General features: G+C 39.5%; 1 protein-coding gene across 1 annotated transcript in view; it reads left to right on the forward strand.

Moving 5' to 3' along the window:
* Positions 1-777: 777 nt before the first annotated feature.
* The window catches only part of ARHGEF28 (Rho guanine nucleotide exchange factor 28), an 84,977-nt gene continuing 66,962 nt past the window's right edge, over positions 778-18,792 (forward strand). The window contains exons 1-5 of the mRNA XM_058044442.1: positions 778-944; positions 2,174-2,356; positions 5,393-5,463; positions 9,152-9,198; positions 11,327-11,387. Coding sequence (XP_057900425.1) covers positions 796-944; positions 2,174-2,356; positions 5,393-5,463; positions 9,152-9,198; positions 11,327-11,387 — 511 coding nt within the window. The 5' untranslated portion in view covers positions 778-795. The remainder of the gene's footprint in view (positions 945-2,173; positions 2,357-5,392; positions 5,464-9,151; positions 9,199-11,326; positions 11,388-18,792) is intronic.

Consider the following 18,792-nt stretch of genomic DNA (forward strand, 5'->3'; position numbering starts at 1 on the left):
TGTTTGAGAATATATGTATTGAGGCAAATAAATCCTTCCTTGAAGAGCGGCCAGGGAATGGTGTGAATAATGATTCAGCATCTAGTGACTAAGTCATGGTTGTGTACTCCTTTATTTTAAACTTCATCCCATTGAACTTGATGATTATGTGCTAAAAAAGTGGAGAGGAGAGGAAGGATTGACACATGCAGTTAGCTTTTTAGAAGAGAGAAGCAGGAATTATCCAGCATATTCTATGTATGTGTGTGTTATTTTATAGATTTCTTACTGTCCTGATAAGCAGCCTGCCTTGAGAAATTATATCCCTTTTTAAAATATTTTAAAATTTTTTTTAGTTTAGATACTTGGCTCTGCCGCTGGATGTTTTGTGTTGCTGAGGCAAGGCAGATTGCAGGAAAATTGTTTTTTAACTATCTTCTCCATTGGGACATTTACTGGTGCTGAGTGCTATATTACATACAGAGAATGAGAGAGATAATAATTATTTAACAGCTGGAATTATCTAATTTCAGCTGATTTCTTTGATGGAAGAAATTATATAGCATTTAGCTATTCTTTAGCTCTGCATATGCAATTAAGTATGTAACTGGTGTTTTCAGTCAAAGACCTAAAATCTTCTGCCAAAAGGATTTTGTAGGTCTGAACTTGAGCTATATTATTTCTGCAGATGATAATAAGTGTCTTTTGATGCTTCCCAGCAAGTAAAATGCTGGGGTTTGTTACTGATGATTTTGATCTGCTTGCTGTGTTTCTTTTTAAGAGCCTGAACAAAGAGAAACTCTTCTCCACCTTGTGATGGAGTTGGGCTTGGTTAAGCTTTCCCTGTTCTTGGCAGCCCAGCCTGGAGGGTCATCAGCCTTAGCATTACCTAATGAGGATGGAGCAGCACCTTTAGATTTGGCATTGCAGATTGGACACTGCAAACTTGTTGAGATCTTTACAAAGTGTGTATAATGCTTTCTTTGCTCTTTTCTTTGAAATGGTCTTGTCATTTAAGGGATGTACTGTTATTTATCTGGAGAGAGTTGCCTATTTTGTGCTGGTTTCTGCTGCTTTTTGCCCGTATTATAATTTTAAATGGTAAATTTGCATTTACAATTGTAGGAAGTTTATTATTTGTGTCCTTCATTACATTTGAAGTCAATTAATAGTTAAATGATAGAGGACCAGCTGCACCATCAGGTACCTCTCTCAGCACTGTATCAGCTGAATCCTGACACACTAAAAACATGCAAAGACCTTCCTTAAAATATATATAAAGAAATATTTATATACGAACAGAACCATAGGAAAGCTCAAGTTTGGACAACAAATAAGGGAGAATTAGCAACGAAGACAGTGCTGCAGTTATGACTCTGTTTTGCCAGAGAGCTGCCACACTGACAAATAACTCAAAGGACAAGTGCTTTCTGGCACCTTTCAGCTGTCTGGAGCTCTGTCTGTACAGTCCTGAGGAGCTGCATGGGGTGTATGTATGTGTCTTGGGATACCAAATGGTAAGCATCAGACACGCCTTCTTACTCTTGGCTTTTCTTTGCAAATAGAAACACACGAGAATTAGGGTGCATTTTTATTTTGGTATGTGGTTCTTTCAGTTTTGGCTCCATGCAGCCTGTAGTTTATGTGAGACTTATCTGTACTTCAGCTTAAAAAAAAATACAGCATGGGTTCAGTACATTATGTTATGACTGTCTCATTTACTTGTTATGTCCAAACAATACTGTATTCCCTTGAGATACTTTCTGTTTTTCACTCTTGTGGGATAATAAATCTGCTAGCTGCCAGTTGTGTCCTACTGCTATATATGGCAACATTGACAGGAAAAGGTACTTTTTTGCTCATTTACAGCAATAAGGAGAAATAGGTATTGTCACAGCTTGTTCGTTCTGGCTTCCTTAAGTAGTAACTGTCTAGAGCTAACATTGTTTTTTCCCAGTTGATAGCTAGAAGTAGCTCTGTGTTCTTAAGGCTGAAAAGAGTCATTGGTAGGTTTTTGCTTGCCCAGCTGTGTTTTCAGTGGCTGTTTCAGATTTTCTGACTCTGGTTTTTGCGGTGGGTGTGTTGGGGTCCTGACGGGCTGTGCTGGAGGCGAGCCGGATGCTCCCTGTGGCAGCGCTCTCATTCTGCCTGTGCAGAGGGCATCTGCTGTGGCTAAAAGGGTTTGTCATTTCAGCTTCCAGGGCAGTCAGTTGCTTGACATTTCAAGAGCGGAGATCAGCGAGGGTGCCTGCATACAGTTTGTTCATTCATCTGGAGCTCTGGCGCTGACGTTCAGTCGCACTGCACAGCACTTGCTGGAGTCAGACAGTAAGCTCTTCAGAAAATACTTCTGGGACAGAGACCTCTTCTTTACCAGGTACCACGGATTTTCTTCATGATTTCCAGCTGTAGACTTTTCAGGCTGGATTTGTTTTCATTGAGTAGCCTTTTAATTTAAGCTGTCGTGTCACTGATCGCCAGTATAACTTTTTGATTACTGGTTTGGGTTTCTACTTTGTGTAGGTGCAGCACTTTGTATGTCTGAAGCTGGAGCATAAGAGGCGTTGAGAACTTTGTAAAAGCCTCTTTTGCCTCCCAAGTTGTTTTTCGATCATGGTGGACTCTAAAGGGAGTATCTTTCCCTGAAATCTCTGTGTCTTCAATTGCATTGCCATTGTATTCATGTTTGTACTTGAAATATTTAATTTAGTTCCATTCTTCTGGTAGTGTAATGCCTGGGAGCCTTTATCAAGAGCCAACCCTGGTCTGTTATTTTCAGCAGAAATACAGAGTACAGACTTTTTCTATGGAGTTTAGTTTAGTTTTTCTTATTTTAATGTAAAATGTCTGAAGCACTGTTGACTTATGCTTCAGGACATCTCTTGATTCAGTAAAATAAAGAGAATGCTTGAATGTATAAGTTCTTTAATAGCAATGCAAATGCTTACCTGTATTTTTAGACTGAGACTGCACAACATGTATAAAACTAGTTAACACACTAAAAGTTGGCTTTTTTCCTGGTCTTGAAATTCAGCTTTTCTTTTCCATTCTTAGCTTTGGGTTTCCTCATTTGGGCACTGATTTTCCTTGTGTTACCTTTATTTCATGCTGCATTTTTTTAAACTTAGAAAATTATTTAGATGTTATGTTTAATACAGAAATTTAAGGCGCAGCGTACTGTAATATCCTTATGTATATTCTTACATAACTACATTATTGAGATTTTGATTTGTTTCCATACAAAAATGTTATTCTCTGTAGTTTGCAGAATCCCTGCAATTTGTGTGTGGCTTTTCCATTAACAATAATGAACTCAAAAGGAAAACCAAAACTATAATCAAGAATGCATTGTTATTTATATGATTGCCTTTTTCTTGCACACACAAAGTCCTTGTTTTGCATTCAGTCTTTGAAATGGAAAAAGAAAGTGGCAAGTGGCATGTTAGGTATTCTCAAAGACTCTGAAAAGCTAGACAATTCTGCATTTGGTATTTTCAGGAAAGAGCCTACTGCCCTGGATTTGTAGGTTCCCCTTTTGCCATTCCTCTAGTTGCAGCAGTCTAAGTTCTGTTGTGGGGACCTTCTTCCCCTCCTGCTCAGCATCAGTGTTGCAGCACAGCTCTTTGGTTGTATCCAAAGCATTGGGAGGCAATTATAAATCTTGGGTAGGTATTAGAGATTTCACAGTACATAGTCTTTTAAAAAAAGAAATAGAATTTACTGCTGTCCTAGAGTATTCATTTAGTTTATAGAAGACTAAGGCTGTACATCTGCTGTCTTGAGACTGTACAAATGACCAACATTGCTACTTTATGCTTGAGTCAGAAAACCATGAACTGAAGAAAGGGAGCTTTGTCTCAGTTATGGTGGCATGTAGTGTTGGATTTGTGTGAGATGATTGCCTCAGACAGCAGCACATCTATTCATGCAAGAAAAGCATGAATTTTTCCCAAGTATATTCTTCGCTCTTTGCTGTGTCAGTTCTTTCAGTTAAAATGGTAATGGAGAAGTTAAAACAAGCTGCCAGTAAGCTAAAGTCACTTGTGTGGGAGCCATGCCTTCATTCAGCAGTTCAAAAAGTGGCCACTCTAGGCAACAGAGATGGGGGAGATAGCTGCAATTGCTGGAAAAGAATGTGAAGTTGCAAAATTCTGTGCGACCTCCTTGGGGCAGAGATTGCTGTGTGGTAGTGGTGTGTGTGCCAGTGGGACGATGTGGTTGGCTCCTTGTGCACCTCCAGTGGAGACCTAGGCAGCAGGAGATCCACGGGCAGTCTGAGCTGCGGCCGGCAGCACAGCCAGGGCAGGGCCCGGGGCTCTGTGGGAGCAAGTGAGATCTGGGGACTGATGGATACATTTGAAATGTGTCAGAGTAATAAAAGAAGCCAGAATTGGCAAGCCGGGCTAATAATCCAAAATGATTACTATAGTTTATGGTCATTTAAGTAATTTTTTTTGCCTGGTGATGGACAGATTTAATAGTTTCCCAACTTTCTTTTGACTTTTTCTGCCTGACAGGTGTTCAAATGGGAAACTGCCTAGCACAGCAAGAGATGAGCAGAGAGAAATGTAACTTGCCCCACTGAGGTGGGACTTCATGGCTTTCAAATTAGTTTGGCTGCAGTATTCAGCCCAGGGTCATCCCTGGCTTTTTCTTTTGTGTTCAGGTTACCATGTCTTTTCTCTGTTTGCAGCTCTTGGTAGTTGGCAAATAGACAGACAGTCTACTAGAGGGAAAGACTAGAAGCAAGCAGAGTAGTAGATGAAAGGACACAAAAGAATCCATTCTTTCTTCCTCCTACTTTGTTTTTAATTTCTGAGAGTAATTTCTAAAATAGGAGACTGTATCCCAGCCCCCTCTTCCTTTTGAGCAGGAGTTGGTGTGTATCTGAGTGAGGGAGCAGCCTGGCCAGAGGCTACAGACACGGGGACTGGAATGTCTCCTGGCCTCCCGACTGGATCTGTCATGTAGTTAGTGTTTAGTCCCAGTTTATTCTCTTTGTATTACCTATCCCTCAAAATTGCTTGCTTTACAGGATGCTTTTAATGTAAACTAGAATTCTGAATGGAGCTGTTGTGCAAAGCTGTTGTGCTGCTTTTCTCATAGAGAAGAAGGCTGTAAGCAGTGAAATGCAAATGGCAAATCTGTTCCTTTAGATCTTTCATGTATTGTAAGCAGGAGGTGACTTCTCTCTGTGGTTAAAAATATTTTATTTCTTTTCCTCTTGAGGGATTGCTGTCAGTTTCCTCTGGAAGGTAGCCAATAAAATATTCTTTGTGGAATTTCTCTCAGTCATCTTAGTATTGCTCATAACATAAGTGTTTGTCAGTCTTCGATACTGTTCTTGAGTTTTCAGATAAATGTCATGGGCATCAAATACAATTACTGTAATTTTGATTTTTTTTTAATAGAGTATTAATTCAAATGAAGTTGAGACAGTGGAAGGTCCAAAAATGCCCTGCAATACAACACACTTTGTAGAAGGTACAGTGTTTTTATTCCATAATGTTGCAATCTTTCAAAGCTCTAGAAAGTTGACACAGATTCATTCATTATTTATTTATTCAGAAAGACTGTGTTTCATATGGTTTTAGAGACCTGTTAGTACAGAACAGTGGAATAGGTAAGTCATACATTACAAGAGTTTTGTAAATCATGATACTCCCCACAGAGCTTGGTTTTCCAATGTCAGACTGAAACTGTTCACAAAATATTATGACGTTTATAGTGACTGGAAAAGCCTTAACTGATTCCATTTTAAGAGCTAGAAAAATGTCAGGTGGTTCCAGGAGAGGGCAGTGTTTAACTGAATGAACTCTTGCAAATTCCAGTAAAGCCTAATAAGTTAATAAAGATAGGAGCAGAGTAATGATTTGTACGGATAGTTCTGGGATCTGGCCTAAACTTCTTAATGTGGCAAAATCCTCATTTGTTTCCATTAGATGTTCACTATTTTGGTGAGCAGTTTACCTCTGCAAGGATTGTGGGACTGTTCTTGCGGGTGAGAATGCTCTTTCATTACCAAAATACCTCCCTGTGTACCTCAGAGCAAGCAGGTCTTAGAGTTGAAGAGAAAATCACAAAAAAGTATCATTCTTCAGCATCAGAAGCACGAGGCTTGGGGATATATGATTCTTAGGAATGAATTAAAAGTTTTTATCAGTTATCCATCAACCTTCCTTGAGGGCAGCAGAAATCTGAGCATCTGCACAAACTGCTGACAGGACCAGGACCTGATGCAGGGAAAGAAAGGACGGGCACTAGTTTGAGGGGCATCAGCAAGTAACTTCAAGTGAATGGGTAAAATAGGGACAAAGTCATGAATTTAAATGTATATGCTGCCATTGCTAGTGCTGAAAAACAGCTTTATACCCAGTTTCTCTGTCCATCTTCAGGCAACAAGTATTCTGCCATTAGAAGTTAAATTTGCAGAGAAATAATAAACAGTTGTTAACAGTTACAAGCTACATATCTGTTATTGTGAGTGCAAGTGAGAATTTATTGTACGGGTTTTGTGAACGACCTTGCTGATACAGTGTGAAAATGCATTTACTCTGGGTGTTCACCTGAGCACTCCACTCTGATCAGGGTGGTCTTTATGCTGCTGCTTGGGGATAGAAAGTGAATGGCCTTCATTGGCAGTCTATATGTGGCAGTCTCTTGGCCAATGTGACTTGTAGGTGGTGATTACTTCTATATTTTTCACAAAAAAGCAGCTTTAACTTGGTCTGACTTGCACAAGCAGAATGCAAACATCAATGGGTATTCATAGCCCAGAGAGAGAGCGAGAGAGTCTCCAGTTCAGGACATCTACTCTCATTTTGGATTCTGATAAGCACCAGAAATATTTGGCATAGCTATATGTGTTTTCAGTGGAAGCTGTATACTTTTGTACCTTCATGCATCAGAGTTACTTTGCACATGTTAAAAAAAAAAAATCATTTCAACACCTTGAAAAGCAGTTTGTAAGTATTGTAAGTACATTTTGTAAGTATTCAGGACCAACACAAACAGATTGTAGTAAACATGTTGCATGTTCTATGCTCTGTGATATCTGCTTGTAGACAGGAGAAGTCTATAACTACTGTTTGTATGGTGTTAGTCAACAAAGTTTTTTCATCTTCTGGTATTTTAATATTTAATCGGTTACCATATTTCTGCAAGGCAGACTGTTTTCTAACCACCAAGTAAAAAAAAAATTAAAAATCACTGAATGGTGGTTACTGGTGTCTAGTGGCTTGTCTTAAAATTACCATTTGCCAGCACTCAGGAGATCAAAAGAACTTTGTTCCAGATTGAGTTAAAATTGTTGCTGCTGAAAGCAAAATTATATGAAATTATCGTACTTTTTTACTACTTTCTGAGTTGCATGCACTGAACTCCTTTATAAACTGTCTGTTAAGTTCAGGATTTTATTTTGGCAGACTCATGTCATGAAAGTATCCCCCTCAGATTTTAAAACTGCTGCTGTTCCAAGAAGGAGTAGCTACTCGCTCCTAAAGTCAAGATCAATAGGCCTTTAAAACCCCATGCTATCAGAACCCCTCAGCTGTTAATGAGAGGAGGCTGATATAGCCAACCTTCTCCATTTCTTGTGAAATGCCATCATATGAAAGCAGTGGGCCAGTGTAAGGTGATGCTGCTATCTTGATCTCCAATAGCAACTTAAATTCAAATATATGGAGTGATACATTCTCCTGACAGGATGCAGAACAAAAAGTGAAGTAGGAAGTTTTTTGGCTAATTTTGTACTTTGTGCTTTTCTTTTCTCTTTTCCGAGTTTGAAATTCCGTAGCTGTGAGTTGACTGAACACTGTTACTAAGAATATAAGCCAATTGTTGCAACTGTATATATTGTACAGAGAAAATGGCTTTTTATTTCTGACAGTTGTGGAACTGAATAATAATAATAATGACAAGTGCATGTCAATACTGTAGAAAAATCTCGTGGAAGCTTTAAAGTAGGTGTCTGCACTAACAGAAGAAATGGTCTGTTCCTACTAACTGAAAGGTGGAGTCTGGAATGTTTAGTTTGACAGCACCAGGGATTTTGTGTTCTGTGGTTGTGCTGTATTAGAATCCAAGGGGAGATGTATTCGTGAGTGCTGCAGGAGTTTAATTAAAGAGGGTGGATTAATTCAAAATGAATCACTTGGGTACTGATCAGCATGGACCCAGTCCTAACTCCTGCCAGTGTCCAGGTGCCCTGCCGAGGTCAGGGACAGCATCTTGTAATGGGCACATAACTGCATCTCAGAACTTGTGTGATTTAGGTAATGGGCAGCATTCTTTGAATGTTTTTTTCCAAGATTATTGATAGAACTCTTTTTTTTAAAACCTTGAGTGTATACTTTGTTCAATGCCAGTAAAGGCCCCCAGGCTCCATATACCTCAAGGCATCCTATGCTGCCTGCTGAAGCATGCTTAGTTTAACTGTTTGCTGGAGCTGGAGAAATGAAGAGGATGTCTGAAAACAGATATGAACCTAGAGTTGAAAGATGCAGTATAAAATGAAGCATATCTACCGTGATGACTCTATCTATATGATTTCAGTATCATTTGATGTTAAAATATGTTTGCTAAACAATAATGTTCCTGGATGCATGAATGAGGCTTGTGTCCATTTACATTCCTGTATCTTTGCTGTTTCACAGTAGTCCTTCAGGCTGCATTTGTGCAAAACTTGAAAAGTGTGGGAGGTGTTTTTTTTGGTGTTGCTGTCTCCTTCTCCACATCCCTTGGAAGAAAATATAAACCAAAACCCAAACAAACAAAAAAAAAGAGCAACAGTGAAGTGAAGATATTTTTTTACTTTTTGGGTTAAAAATGCAAAGTCTAATTTCAGAAGATGCATGACATCCCTGCAAAAGAAAAGCATTGGTGTGAGGCACAGTCCTGGAGCTGTTGATTTTCTGAGTGTGTGGGGGTTAATCAGCCCAAACATAACCGTGACAATAAAATAGCGTTTGTTGTGAATCCAGCTTGCATGCTGCCCACGGGATCGCTGCTGCGGGGAGATGCATGGGCTGCCCATGTCCATTGTTCTGGCTTGCCTGCGTGCTTCTTGTGTCCCCTTTCCTATCTGAAAAAAGAGAGAGACCAGCAGCAGAAACCGAAGCAGACCCAGACTGAATTTCCTTGTTATGAAAGGCAGCAATCTTTGCTCTTGCAGGTCCTCTGAGCTTGGCTTCTGATGAGTTGTCCCAGGATGATACAAAGGTACAGATTTCTCTTTTTACCAATAGCTAAGCTTTATTTAGGGTGAGAAGCAGCAACCTCTGCATGCCTATCTGAGCTAAGAAATAAGATCTAGCCTGCCAGGCAACACTTCCTGCTATTTCTAGGCTGCAGGAGCAGTTATGTATGTGGATTATAATTATTTGAAATAACCTATTATGTAGTTGTGGGTTGGAATGCTAGGTTACAGAAGCAAGCCCTGCTTTTGGACCAGAAAGCTCTTGTGTTTATGGTGAAGCTTAGTGCCTTTAGGGAGCTGGCAGCTGCCAGTTTGGGGTCAGCACCAGACCTGCGTCCAGCATAAGTTTCATCCTTCAGACAGCGTGGTTCCTTACATCTGAGGAGTTAGTCTCTGAGGGAGACTTTGTGGGTAGCTGTGAGTCCTTAACAGGATGCAAATGGCAATAATGCTTGATGCAAAAAAATACTGCAAGTTCCCATTGTCATCTAGTTGGAGGTATCTAAACAGCTTAGGGGAGAGACCAAAATATGTGAGAAATGTCATTACATCTGTATTTGTGTCAGTTGTACTTGATCTCTAGTCTTATATTCTGCTTTTTATTTATATGTATTTGTTTACAAAACTAGAAAATCTTTGTCTTGGTATTTGTTAAGTACCTTTAAATCAGGAGCTTGATTAGTACCTCAGTGGGTATGAAGCTAAAATAGTAATTTAGATTAAGAGAAACAAAATCTGGTCAAACCAGGTAAATCTAGTAAAAGTGATATCCATACCAAGTGACTACTGTTGTTTTAGGTTCTTTTCATAACATTTGAATGTAGTGGAATGTTGCTGAGCTGACATGTTAGGTAATTTTTATAAGTGTGATGACCTCTTTAGGCTTTTTTTGTTTGGTGTCTTGGATTTTTTAAATTTTTATTGCCAGCTGTGAGGGAGATTGACCATTTGTTTGGAACTCACATTTTGGTATTGTAATCTGTGACATCTCAGAATTAAATTTGCAGTATGCACACATTTTGGAGTCTATACTGAAAGTGTGTGTTGGAGCACAGTGTTGCAGCTCATGAGTCTTGTTGGGGGGAAAATATTCTGGTCCCATACTGATTGTCTCTTGTTTTGATCTAGCAGAAAGAATTTCATGAAACTCTAATTAGTGAACTGAACTGTGACATTTCTATAGGTATGAACAGCTCAGGCATTAGAAATATTTCTAATCTTAGAAAATACTGCTGTTTTCTCCATAGCACTGTATATTGGCTATAAGCCAATAAACTTCGTAAGAGGCTGAAAATCAAGTTTGTATAGGTGTCGGTTTCTCGGCTGTTTAGGTGGCCTGGAAAGGCCCAGGGTGGCCTTGGACAGCCCGTGCTTCAAAGGACGAGAAGAGGCTTCAGATCTTTTCTCGGTCTCGGTGCTTATTAATTGTTTATCTAAAAGATTTTCTCTTGGCCCAACAGAGGTCTGCACAGCAAGTCAGCCATGAGCACACTGAGAGCCCCTGGGGCGGTCACCTATCTTTATACTCAAAATTACATATACAATATTTATCATTTTTCCCCAATACCTTTTACCCCTATTAACCAGTGCACTTTTAGTAATAACGAATCCCAAAGTGCCAACATCACCACAGAAGATGGAGGCCAAGAAGAAGAAGAAGAAGGACAGGACACGCCCCAATTCCTCCATCTTACTTCTTTAGACCCCCCTGTACAGAAATCCTAAACCCTGTGTTTCACTCTAACTAACTTATCCCTTCACCATTCACCCCAGTGAAATCCTCCCATCCTCATACAGGTGACGTCTCCTGTGTAGGATCAAAGTCCTGTCACCAGACACTTCTGGCAACATTCCAGGACTCCCGAGCCCCCCAAGGGTGGTCTCGGTCACTCTGCACCTCAGTCCTGAGGTGTTGAGATCCCACACATAGGAAGTAAGATATGATTTGGTCTCTCCTTTGATTATGGTTAGGATTTCAGTCCTTGGAGTTTATTTGCATATGGAAGTAGTGTACTGTATCAATCGCATTGATGAGAATGCCTAAATTGAATAGTACTTGAACTGAATTATGAAGGCCTGTAGCACAGTTTGCAACTGAGCTTAAATACAGTGTTTGTCTTCAGAAATATAGCTCACTTTTTCTGTTTCTAGCCTTTCCAAGACTCTGGGGTTCCTTCTAAAGAAAATGAAGATAGTGTCTTGGTAGCCTTAGGTAAGAAAGAATTAAAAATTTTTACTTCCCGAAAACTGCTGATAGGTAGTGTTATGTCAGTTACACACAAGACAGTTTCTTTTAAAGAGGTGAAGGTAATTGACATTGCAGAGTAACTTGCTGAAAATCAGCCAGTTGTATCTATGTCAAAGAGGAAACCTCTTTTGTCCCTGGCTTACATAGATGGTGTATCTAACAGTACTGTGATTCCAGGACTTTTCAGTAATGTGTTAGGTGTTGTAGGAACAACCACCTTGAAAACAATATCTGATGGAGCAAACATATGTGACTGAAGCCATATAGGTGACTGAAGGCGAAATAAAGTCTGTAGAAATATTTAAATGACACAGCGAGTTGTAGGCCTGGTAGGATAATATAGCCAGCTGTGCTAGACAGCACATTTATAGGCTGAAACTCCACTGGAAAGGTTTTTTCAAACCTTGTGGAAAGCTACAAGAGCAATAGACAAACACGGGCTGGTGGAAAGCACAGCAAGTTGGAAAATATAATAAAATAAAAAATATAACTAAGCTCTGCAAGTGGGAGCTGCCACTCTGATGTCACTGCTTTGTGGTCCCGTGCTGAGCTCAGAAAGAGCAGCCCAAATGGAGGCATTCTGTATGCAGATTTTGGTGCTGCAAAGTGAATATCCACTTGGTGTGTGCCGAACAGAAGGGGATAGATGTGCATGCATAGGGGGGATATATGTTGGAGGGAAATGAGCTGACATAAACTCAGAGACAGTTCTAAGATAAGAAGCTGGCAGAGTGTTTTATTGCCTCTCCCTAAATCAGCATTTAGTTATCTATTGTTTTAGTTACTGTTATGCCAAATACCTGTACTTCAACTATTTGATGATGATTTTCTCACTGTCCCATACAGGGAATACGAGAGCACCATGAGGGATTCAGGACTAGTAGCAAAAGCCCTAATATTCACAGTCATTCTAACTTTAGTACTTTTGAGAATAGGACACCGTACCATTCTTTGCCTTGCTCAAAAATGCAAGGTATGTGTGATGTTAGTGCCCATGGGTTCAAATCTGTTTTGTCAAGCAAGACTTAAGTATTGGACTGTATCTCAGTGTAGGAGTGTGTGGAGCCACTGGGGAGTGATTATGGTTTGTTAATATGAAAGCCACATTTGCTTTGGTCTTTGTTCCAGCTATACCATCTGGACAGAACATAAAGTAATTTAGAAGCTGACAAAGTAGAAGTTCTCCACCCTGAAATGATAGCTGATATTTCTTTTTCTTACTTCTGAAATGCTTTTTCCTTCTAAGGCATCATTTGCGCAGAATTGCTTGTGACAGCTGAAACAGAAGCCAGGCCCTCTGGTTTCAGACCTGCTCATTCTGTTGTGCTTGCTTGGGCAGATGCATCAGATCCTGAGTCCTCTTGGAGGAACAAGCAAGTGACTTTGGCCATGGTTCATACTGTTAGGAGGGGTAGTGCAGATTTTTAGAGGAGCTAAGCGGGTAAAAAGAGTGGTGAATTTGAGTATGATTTGAACAAGTTTTAGGTGCTTCAAATTTGATTTAAATAAATTTTATTAGGCATCTTATTTGCATAAAAGTAAAATTATTATGTGTAGATATACCTATACGTGTTCATACATGTGTGTACATCAAATGTGTCCTCAGCACAGGATTATCTTGTATTAAACTAAGAAAACCTCCTTGTTGTAATACCTATATGAGAAAGAAGCAGCCCTCTGTCACCCTCTTTATCTTAATTACTTTAGAGTGTATTTAAGGAGTTGACTTGTTTGTGTAAAAACTGCAGTGAAATCAGTTCTACTCATTTTAGAAGTCTCTGTAACTGAGAGTTTGACTGCCCTGTGTAAGGACTGGAGCATGGACTTGCTGCTGGCCCTACTGTGAGCTGTCCTTGCCCATCTCCGGGTTGTGCTCTCAAGTTGGCCAAAACACTCATTATGTAGACATCCAGTGGGATTTTGCCATTGACCTCAGTGGGGCCTGAAAGGCTTCCAGTGAGCACTGTGCATGAGATCTGATGGGGCTGGATTGCAGGCTAGGGAATGAGTGGACTATTGGGTGTGCAATAAAAAGTGGATGCAGAGAGGGATGAAGAAGGATGGAAATAGTTTGATGACAGCCAGAAATTTTTAAGTTTACCGAAGCTGTGTTTACTGGTTTATGTGAATGTAAAAATCAGCATATGTTCTAACCTGACTCATTTAACCATATTGCTGAATATCATAGTTTTCTTACCCTGAATTGTTTCAAACTATTCTTAAAAAAAAGTTTGCTTGGCAGTGCTGTTAAATGGCAGTGGTTTTGGCAGGAGAAGCACACAGTGGGGGATAAGAAGAGAAATTCAAATAGTTGTCAGTGGGGGAGAGGGAAACAGCTAAAGGGGATTGAATGAAAAAGAATGAATAGAAACAAACAAACTCTGGCATCTCACTAGTAGCTGAATGTGCAAATCAGAGAGTACTTGTAAAAGTGAGAATGTGAGTGCTCTTTGAATGGGGGTACAAAGTCCCCCACTTCTGTTTCTCACTCCTTTTCCTATGTGGTTCTTGCTTTAGAGATCTTCACCAAAAAATCAATGTTGTCATGGAATGGTTTTCATTGGAAGGGACCTTTGAAGTGACTACTGGAAGGGCTGTCCTGTTCCTGCTCTCTGTGTTCTTTCTCAACAACCCTTTCAAGCATGTTGTTCATTATGGCACTTTCTCCACAGAGTTTGGGAAGTGCCTTTGCAGAAGTGCTATCAACGTTTGGTTGGGCGCTAAAAGGGCACCAACACTCCCTTCTCCCTGTTTTCTTCATCTTTGGATTGGGACCTGGGCTGCCTTAGGCATCAGGTCTAGTAGTGAGTCTTGTAGTTTGGTTTTGAGAATTGTAGTTCAATTTTTGTTACGCAAAATATTTCTCCTCCTCCAGGATCTCTGAAGAGCCCCAGGGATATCAGTCCAGGGGGTGATGGGCCAATAAGAAGCCAAGAAAATGATGAGTTTTGGGTTTGCACTATTTAAGAATGGAAGGAGCAGGAGTAGGGCACAACAGGATGCTAGACCATACTTAAGGAGAGGCTGTAGGGAGATGCTTCAGTGCTAGTCACGCCTGCCCGTGTTTTTTCCTCTCTTTCTGTCTCCTTTGGAAATTGTTAGATATCTGTTTTATGTATACAAGAGAAAAAATTGCTAAACAAAACCCAAAACCAACCAACCAAACCTCACCACCCCACCCCCCCAAATGGACTTTTTTCCTTTTTATCATTTAAGGTAAATGTGCTGGCAACACTGTGAGAAAACCAATATCTGTTGGGAAGAATGAATAAAAGAAATAAATGGAAAGCAACAAAAAAAGGATTTTTTCCCCCCTCTCAATATTATACATGTGTTTTATTGCCAGGCATTATCATCCTTAGAATCAGCAACCCTGTATGTACATTTTGGGAAAAGTCTAGGAGGTGACAGCTGTATGCTGTCCCTGCTGGGCATGTAACAGTGTGAGCAGAGCATGGGTTTTTAAACATTTTTAATTCCTTACTGTTCTTCATAGCTGGTTGGGAAAGATAATGTTCACAGGGCCATTTATAAAGCTGCAAAAGTTTCTCTTTCCCATTAAGAAAAAGTGACCCAAACATCCAGTTTTTCTTCCAAGGAAATAAAGCTTTCCCCCACATCTCCCCTAAACTTCAGGAAGGGATGATGATGACAATTTTTCAAAATAATTTCCATAATCTCCACGTTACATTGCCAAAAACTTAGTAGTGTCTGTCTCTCCTATTCTGTTTGCTCTGCCAGTGATGAAAAACTCCTGGAAGCCATGTTTTGCCAGAGATGAAATTACTGATGCCAAATTTTTGGCAGTTCACTGTGTTACCAGGCAGCTACAAAATATTTTTAGTAGAGTCTGCCCTTTGATTTTCATGATTCCACAGAAATTCTCATTTAACCACGGATCAGTTTAAGGAACAGAACATAATTGCCATAATGATCTTCTTTTCTGTATACCAGTGGGCCTGTACTGAAATATGCAGAAAAATCTGGTTTCAGTGTTGCTGTTTTGTTGCTGTTTTGTTCTTTTCTTTGATTAGATTTCCTCACCATGGTGGGTAACACTTAAAAGTGGTAATTTTTTTTCTTTTAAGATAGAAAAAAGCATGTTCCTGCTATCTGGAATTCTACCTTTGTGCACTTTTTGTTATGCCTGTATATTTATTATATTTTGTACTTAGTACTTACTGCAGTAATATATTTTGCTCCTTTTTTTTTTTTTTTTTTTTTTTTTTTTTTTTTTTTTTTTTTTTTTTTTTTTTTTTTTTTTTCCTTCTGGGGTTTTTAGGGCAGAATGTTTGCATTTGGAAGTGTTTGGAGTCAAGTGTGCCTGTTTTGACATTGGAACTACAGGAAATAATTTTATGGTTACTGATAGGTAAGAGTGAAAGTTAGTGTGTTAAGTGTTGCCTATTTGAGACAGTTTCAGGAGTTCTCTGATTCAGCCTGTGCAGATCTTTTCTGTTTGCAGTCCTTTTTATGTTCTTCTGGCAGCTTTCCATCCTATCTTTGCTTTATGTATGCTTTGAGAGAGGTGGAGCGATCCAGAATAGCATTTCTAGTCCAGGACCTGCAGCCTTCTGCTTCAGTTTCTCTCCTTAACAGATTTCTCACAGGACTTTGGGCATAGCGCTTATCTTTTCTCTGCAACTCATTTTTTCCTGAAAGTAAGAGGACTATAGAGAGCAAGCTGATAAAAAGGCACTACAGTACTTGGATGATTGGAGATATGCAAATACTCAGATTGGTTGTGCCAAAGATGTTCAGTGTGTGGTAAAGGAAGATTTAAACCGCCTAATTTTTAGTCAAAAGGTAGATGATTTGTAAGTTGCAGAGAGAAACATCAACTGAAGAAAATTTCACAGTTACCACTGCAGCTAATGACAACTGCACTCTGGCATTTTGGGCTGCAGCTGTGCTGCTTCTTCCACTTTGCAAAATCTTTGCATGGTTCCTCACATTAGAGGCATACCTTGGGGTTAGTCTGTCACAGTACTGCCAGCACCACCAGCCTTTGAACAGCATTTAAACATGACAGTAACGTATTTCTGTAGATAAAAATATTCACATTTGTTTGGAGTGTCTATAAACAATGCTATATTGAAAACTGCAGAATAGTTAAGAGCTGCAGAAGATACAGGAAGTCACATTTTCCTGGGAAAATGTTCCACAGTTCAGGCTGTGAGCCTGAACTGAGTTTAATTAAAAAGCTAGGGAGAAATCTGGAAGAAGCAACATTAGGCATTGAAACAAGCTTGTTCTTGTTGCTTGGAATTTCCTCCACTCTTGATTTTCTGAGGCAGTATAATTCAAGCTAACCTCAAAAGGAAGAAATAAAGGAAGAAAGAAAAATCAACACACTACAAACATATGGTTTCTGGCCTCCCAGAACTTGTTCTATTCCTCTGCCTAAAATCCCAAAAAAATTGGCTCAACAAAATAACCCTCCATAAAGGCGCTTTTTAAAAATGGATGTTTTAATTACCTTTTTTTCAGCCTGTCTTCTACCCAGTTTCATTTCATGCTAACATAAATGAGCAATCTGGGATGTATCTAATGTCAAATTACTCTGTAAATGTGAAATATAACCCAAAAATATATTATGAAGTAAACAGTTGTAGTCTTGAGAGTGCACACAAGAAAACATTTCTCAGCTTTCTTCCTCCTCAAGAGGCAACCTTCCCTTGAAGTCTTCCCTGAAACATTGAAAAATTGATTTTTAATGAGGTGGGTGTTTGGTGAACTTTTTGGCATCACAGTCTGCCCGTGTGAGTGTAGACTCAATACCCAAGTCACTGCCAAGCTTCAGTAGATGCGAGGTCCAAGTCAAACTTCGGTTTGCTTTCACATGAGGCAATATGCATATTCCCCGTTCCTGCTCTCACAGGCCTCCATGGACCTGAAACAAGGAAGACTAATCCCTTAGTCCTCCTGCTTTTGCAAATAATCTCTTATTTTCATCAGGGAGCTTTTCATCAGGATACTGAACAAAAAAGTGACGAGCTTTCCACCCACATTTGTTCTGTGTTTCCCAGCTAGTCTTTTGATCTGAACAGATACTGGACAAGGAGATCATTTAGGCAAATTATCTCTATATGTGCTGTGCTTACTGGTTGTTTCAAGAGTCAGGGCATGCTGACCGCTGCCATGTGAAAGTAGTATTTATGTGCTTCTTATCCTTAACCGAGCTTGCTTGCTACCCTGCAGTGATACTGGTGTTTTATAAAAAGGATATAAAAAAGAAAATATCTGCCATCAGCCATGAACCAGACATCAGAAAGGTCTGGGTTGGAGGAATGCTGTGAAATCCTAGCAGCATGTGAGTGAACTGGGCAACACAAAGATTTTGAGACAAACCCCAAGATTTTGTGTGTGCCCATGGGCTTTTTGGAGCTATGTTGAGTCAGTACTAGGCACAGGTCATGTTCTTGCCTAAGTTTTGTAAAAATATTGAGCCCTTCTCTATCCCAGTCTGGCCAGTGTTTTCCAAGGATCTTGGAGTACTAGTACAGTTTGTGCAAAGCTATTTTTTTTTAATTTGTGAAGGTATATTGCTTTTTAGTTTATCAAAGAAAGCCTGAAGTCCCACCACTTACAAACTGCTGCTTTTCAAAAGAGGTACCTATGGCTAAGACCTCTTTGTAGGAGAATGCATCATTCATTGAATATCACGAACATAATATTTTTATCATTTATAACAGTGTTATTCTTATTATAGGTGTTCTAAGTGTAGTTGTCACCCTGCTTTCAAAGAAAGCAGTAAAAAAGTAGCCTCAACAATTAATTTAGTAATTCACATTAAAATTAGAAATGTATCTGCTGGGGAATAGTAAGGAAGTCGATGGAAATTTAGATAGTATGGTCTTCTCTCAGTCTGGATGATTTGCTGCAACACAGTGATTCCATATGCCTTGTCTGGGAATGATAAAAAGATATCACTACCTTTGGAAGTGGATATATAACTACCTTTGGAAGTAAATGCAATTAAGTACAAATACTTCTGGACTGGAAGTCCAGCTTAAAGCAATCCAGAAAGCAGTGTGCACAAATTGTCTCTGCTTTTTCTGCAGCCTGCCATGATTGCAGAGTGTTTCAGTGAACTTGCTGTGTCTTAGAACAGTGCTTTTGGAGATGGATAGGATGCTCTCAGCAGAGTGTCTGTGAAGGCAGCAGCTACTCTGTATTCTTTCCAGGCTAGTGTCCAAAAATTGTTCAAATAAGTAAATGAAAACTTGACCCAATTTCTAGTGCTGTATTGTTATCTTATGTTTTTCCTTATTCTTTCTGTTATCTGTCTACACAAGATCTACAGAAGATCTACTTGTTACAGTAAGAGGTCCCAAATGGGTATGAGTTTTATCTTCAGCTGTTTGAA

The sequence above is a fragment of the Melospiza georgiana genome, chromosome Z (assembly GCF_028018845.1).
Source record: "Melospiza georgiana isolate bMelGeo1 chromosome Z, bMelGeo1.pri, whole genome shotgun sequence".
NCBI classification, from domain to species: Eukaryota; Metazoa; Chordata; class Aves; order Passeriformes; family Passerellidae; genus Melospiza; species Melospiza georgiana.